We start from the raw sequence: 4,734 nt of genomic DNA, 5'->3' as shown, positions 1-4,734 counted from the left end.
CCAGGCGTCAACCGGGTGCCGCGAGAAGCAGCGAGGCAGACGATGCAGCCACAGCTCACAGTGCTCAGCCAACAGCAAGGCAAGTTGACGAGCCCGCATCCAGACGTCGCTGAAGACCTTGCGGTTTCGGCTTTTCCACGCAATCCAAAGGATAAGAAGCACCAGCGTGTGCCGAACGAAGGGAGCGTGCGCGTGGAGCGGGACGGCAAGCGCCGCGCAAACCCCCTCCAGGTCCCGCGCCGTGCCGGCCGTCGGGGCCCCGACGAGAGTAAAAAGAGGAGAAAGCCGCGTGCACCCGGCGAAGAGGTGGAGCAAGCTCTACATGACCCCTTTTGCGATGCCATGTGCAGCAATGTTATGCAGGCGGCGAGACAAAGCTCACCTATTCATCTAGTACTATGAATAACTAGATCGTTCCTTGATCCGAGAGGACTAGCAGGGTCGTGCCTACATATTGGTGAACCCTAGATGATGGCGGTATATGCTTGATCAATGAGTAAACATATGGGCGGTAGAATCTAAGATATAAGGGAAATATTCTTGTATTAAAACAAAATGGATATAATTTTGTGTGTGTGGGTTGGTGGCACAATATAATATTCTTGTAAGATTTATTGGACATTTAGGTTCGAGGCACTCCCAAATTGGCTGGTGATGCTCCGGTATTCACCCTCAATCTGGTTCATATGGTCAATCATGTCGCTGGTGGTAAGCTTCTTGTTTTCAAGACATTCCTGGAGTTTCTTGATTGTGTCTGGTAGTTTCTTGATAGTTTCATGTTCTTCTCGAGTTGCCTCCGGGTGAAGGAGCAATCTTTCAGCTGAGTCCTCGAGTTTCTTCATACTATTGCGCATAGTGTACAACAAATCGTCAATATCGTTCCGTGCTTGTACATTCTTCAAGTGCTCCTCATCCGCGGCCTTGTACTCCTGGGCCTCCTGCACCATTCTCTTAATCTCCTCCATGCTAAAACGCCCAGGGTCATTCATGATGGTAATGTTCTCCTTCTGAGCAGCCTTCTTGTCTTCTGCGGAGACGTTCAGGATCCCGTGTTCATCAATCTCAAACCGCACATTGACTTTAGTGACTCCCTTAGGAGCCAACGTGAGGCCGGAAAGCGTGAACTTGCCGCGCAGGCTGTTGTCCTCTGTCATGGCACTCTCACCCTCGTACACGCCCCAGGTAATGCTGGACTGGTTATCCTCAGTTGTGACGAAGGTCTTCTCCTTGATTGTGGGGATGGTGGTGTTCCTCGGGATCACCACGCTCATGCGTCCCCCCTTGACGTTTATGCCCTGCGAGAGGGGTGTGATGTCGATGAGATGCAGGTTGATGTCATGCTCCTTGTGGCCCATGAGGATGGCAGCCAGGATGGTTGCTCCGTATGCGACGGCCTCGTCGGCGTTCAAGCTCTTGCAGGGCTCCTTCCCATTGAAGAAGTCCTTGAGGAGCCGGTGCACGCGGTTGATACGTGTGGAGCCCCCGACGAGGACAACATCGTTCACTTTGTTCTTGTCCATCTTGGCGTCCACCAAGCATGTGTGAACAGGCCCCATGCATCTGCGGAAGAGGTCCTTGTTGAGCTTCTCGAACAGGGAGCGGGTGATGGTGGAGTGGAAGTCGATGCCCTCAAAAAGGGCGTCCTCATCCACAGCGGCCTGGGCGTAGGAGGAGAGCATTATCTTGGCCTTCTCACATGAGTTCTTCAGGCGCCGGACTGCCCTAATGTCGCCGCTGATATCTTTCCGGGTTTTCTTCTTAAATTCCTTGACGAAATGGTCAACCATGCTGTTGGTGAAATCCTCGCCTCCGAGATGAGTGTCGCCTGCGGTAGCCTTGACGTGCAAGACACCTTTCTTGACAACGACGAGCGATACATCCAACGTCCCACCGCCCAAGTCATAGACGAGCACAGTCCTCTCTTCGTCGTCGCTCCACTTTCTGCCTTCGCTGAAGGCGAGGGCTGCCGCGGTAGGTTCGTTGATGATGCGCAGTACATTGAGGCCGGCGATGGTGGCAGCATCCTTGGTGGCCTTGCGCTGGGAGTTGTTGAAGTAAGCTGGGACGGTGACCACAGCATTCTTGATAGTCGTTCCAGGCCCAAGGAAGACCTCAGCTGTCTCCTTCATCTTGACGAGCATCATGGCCGAGATCTCCTCTGGCGAGAACTCCTTCTTCTCACCAAGGTAACTCACGCTGATCAAGGGCCTGTCGTCCTGACCCTGGATCAGCCCAAATGGCCAATACTTGGCATCGCTCTTCACCGACGCGTCGGAGAAACTCCGGCCGATGAGTCGCTTCACATCTACATATATGGAGGAGTATGACATTGAATCTATATATACATCGACAGAACAACATACATTAATTAATTAAAAGGACGGAGCTAGCTACATACCGAAGACAGTGTTTGATGCGTTCCTTGCGACCTGATTGTTAGCCCTCTCGCCGATAAGCCTCTCGCTGTCGGTGAAGGCGACCCAGGACGGTGTTGTGCGCTTTCCTTGGTCGTTGGGGACGATCTCCACACGACCATTCTGCCAGACTCCGACGCTGGAGTGGGTCGTGCCAAGATCGATGCCGATTACTAGCGTGTCTTCGGTCTCGGCCAAGACGTGCCTATTTGAGAACAATCATTTAGCTTCATTAAATGCAAGATTAAAAAATGAAACAATAAATGGAAAGCCACATCAGAAAAATTCATGGTCGCACGATCAGTAGCATATTTTACAAAGGATATTTGTAAAGATCGAGGCAATATGACATAAATTATTTGTGAAACGAAAATCTACATTAGAAAAGTATAAACTATATGCTCATTTTTTTTTCAAGTTCAGGCATGCTTTTATATCTGAGCTCTCAATAGTGGACAGAAAAGGGAAAAAAAAGTTCTAAAGAGAAAGCAGACTGGTGACACCCTGCACATCAAGGCAAAAAAGACATAAGCTACAAGAAATAATTTGGTTAAGGAGCAAAGAACAAACCCATCCTCTCCACCTGAACATTTAGTTCCCTCAAAAGTCTCAATTATTTTTCTTATATTTGGCCTTCTGTTTCGCTCTTTATCCATGCATTCTCGCCCTACTTCAATGCATTGTTCTACTTGTCGGCATTCGTCTTCCAATGAAGTCGTCTTTGATGTTTTCTGTAACCTTGTCCTCCATTTATCATATACCTATGGAACTTAAACGATTGCTAGAATAATTAGCACATACATAAGGTTCTAGTTTATGATCGGTCATAATGAACCCTCACTAATGAAATCCCTAACCTCAGTAAATTGCTCGTCACTTGTTCCTTCATGGTAGTTATTGTGTCCTGTCATTATCTCTATGATCATAATGCCCAGACTGAATATATCCGCCTCTTTTGAGAGAGTGCAGCCATCAATATATTCAGGTGCCATGTATACACTAAACAAAATACGAGTGCCAGTGTTAGAAGAATCACATATTCTGAAAATGGTAAATCGATGATTGAAAAGTTTTGCTTTACCGTGTTCCTATTATATTCTCGGTGTGTGCATGAGTTTTTCCTCCATCAAAGAGCCTTGACAAGCCAAAGTCAGAGATTTTGGGTGTCATGTTGTTATCTAGCAATATGTTGGTAGGTTTTAGATCCATATGAAGAATGGGTGCACCTTCTCTACCCTTATGAAGACAATATAAACCAGCGCAAATCCCTTTAATTATATTGTAACGTGCGTGCCAGTCTAGACCAGAAGATTCATCTGAAAAAAAAGAATGACAACTATATACTCTTGTAAGGAACACAATTATTTTAGAAGAGGGTATCATCATACCACTGAGATACTTGTCGAGGCTTCCATTAGGAAGATACTCGAAACAGAGAAGCCTATACAGCTGATTGACGAAAAAATTGCGTCCTTCGTGTGAAGCTATTTCAGTCTCTGTGTGGTAACAGTAGCCTTCGAGCCTTACAATATTGGGATGGCATATACCCGTAACAAGTTGAATCTCATTCAAGAATAGATTATCATCCTTTCCTACCGTGGTCATAGTAAGCCTCTTCACTGCAACCACCTCACCATTTTCTTGCACACCCTGTTTCATTATATATTTGTCTTTTTTGGACATCCGTAGATAACAAATAATTGCACACAAAAATGTATATGTACCTTGTAAACAATTCCAAACCCACCACTTCCAAGTATTCGATCTTCAGAGAAATTATTTGTGATAGTTTTTAGATAGTTTATGTCCAGTTTTTTTGGTGTCGAACTTTTGTGCTGTAACTTCTTCTCCAAGACTCTATTCATTTCTGCCCTGCAAGTGTACAGCTCAGAAAAGTTTTGTTCTTTCACTGAAGCTAATATAACATGAATTTCAACTGAACCCATGTAGACTACTCCCTCCCATCCATAATAATTTTCATGGTTTTAGTTAAAATTTGACAAAAAAATAAACTAAAACCACAACACTTGTTATGGATCGGAGGGAGCAGTTAGAACGGAAAATTTGTTAGAGGACACCGTTATTTTCTGGTATTTGCCAAAACACACCAACGGAACATGTTTTTCCCATGTACCGTTATAATTTTGTGGCATTTTTGCCTGTATTGCCTAAAACGGAAAGATTGACTTTTTGACTAGTGAAAATACAATTTACCCTTTTACAAATCTGCCCAGAATTTTGCCAAGCCCTTTGCTGAACGATTTTTTCCTGCCGCAAACTGCAGCGACAAATGTGACCAAGACCCTCGAGGCGCTGATCG

At 45.8% G+C, this 4,734-nt stretch overlaps 2 protein-coding genes across 2 annotated transcripts; both read right to left on the bottom strand.

Moving 5' to 3' along the window:
* Window positions 1-569: 569 nt before the first annotated feature.
* LOC139838834 (heat shock 70 kDa protein 1-like) lies at window positions 570-2,330 on the bottom strand. Its single transcript, XM_071828854.1, has one exon. The coding sequence runs from the start codon at window positions 2,328-2,330 to the stop codon at window positions 612-614; it is 1,719 nt and encodes a 572-aa protein (XP_071684955.1). The 3' UTR covers window positions 570-611.
* A 60-nt stretch (window positions 2,331-2,390) lies between these two features.
* On the bottom strand, window positions 2,391-4,279 carry LOC127291761 (G-type lectin S-receptor-like serine/threonine-protein kinase SD1-13). Its single transcript, XM_051321079.2, has 6 exons — window positions 4,139-4,279; window positions 3,803-4,064; window positions 3,496-3,730; window positions 3,272-3,413; window positions 2,985-3,175; window positions 2,391-2,619 (listed from the first exon to the last, which is right to left on the bottom strand). Exons 1-6 carry the CDS (start codon window positions 4,277-4,279, stop codon window positions 2,391-2,393), a joined length of 1,200 nt encoding a protein of 399 aa, XP_051177039.2.
* Between the last annotated feature and the right edge of the window lie 455 nt (window positions 4,280-4,734).

This window comes from Lolium perenne, chromosome 4, assembly GCF_019359855.2.
Source record: "Lolium perenne isolate Kyuss_39 chromosome 4, Kyuss_2.0, whole genome shotgun sequence".
Taxonomy (NCBI): domain Eukaryota; kingdom Viridiplantae; phylum Streptophyta; class Magnoliopsida; order Poales; family Poaceae; genus Lolium; species Lolium perenne.
This window is presented reverse-complemented; position numbering and strand designations above follow the sequence as displayed.

Excerpts from the sequence above, each read along its gene's own strand:
- LOC139838834 (XM_071828854.1), bottom strand. The coding sequence starts at position 2,330 with ATGTCATACTCCTCCATATATGTAGATGTGAAGCGACTCATCGGCCGG.
- LOC127291761 (XM_051321079.2), bottom strand. The coding sequence starts at position 4,279 with ATGAATAGAGTCTTGGAGAAGAAGTTACAGCACAAAAGTTCGACACCA. Across the intron at positions 4,065-4,138 it reads GGTTTGGAATTGTTTACAAG|GGTGTGCAAGAAAATGGTGA; the intron begins GTACATATACAT and ends ATAATGAAACAG. Across the intron at positions 3,414-3,495 it reads GAGAATATAATAGGAACACG|TGTATACATGGCACCTGAAT; the intron begins GTAAAGCAAAAC and ends TATTTTGTTTAG.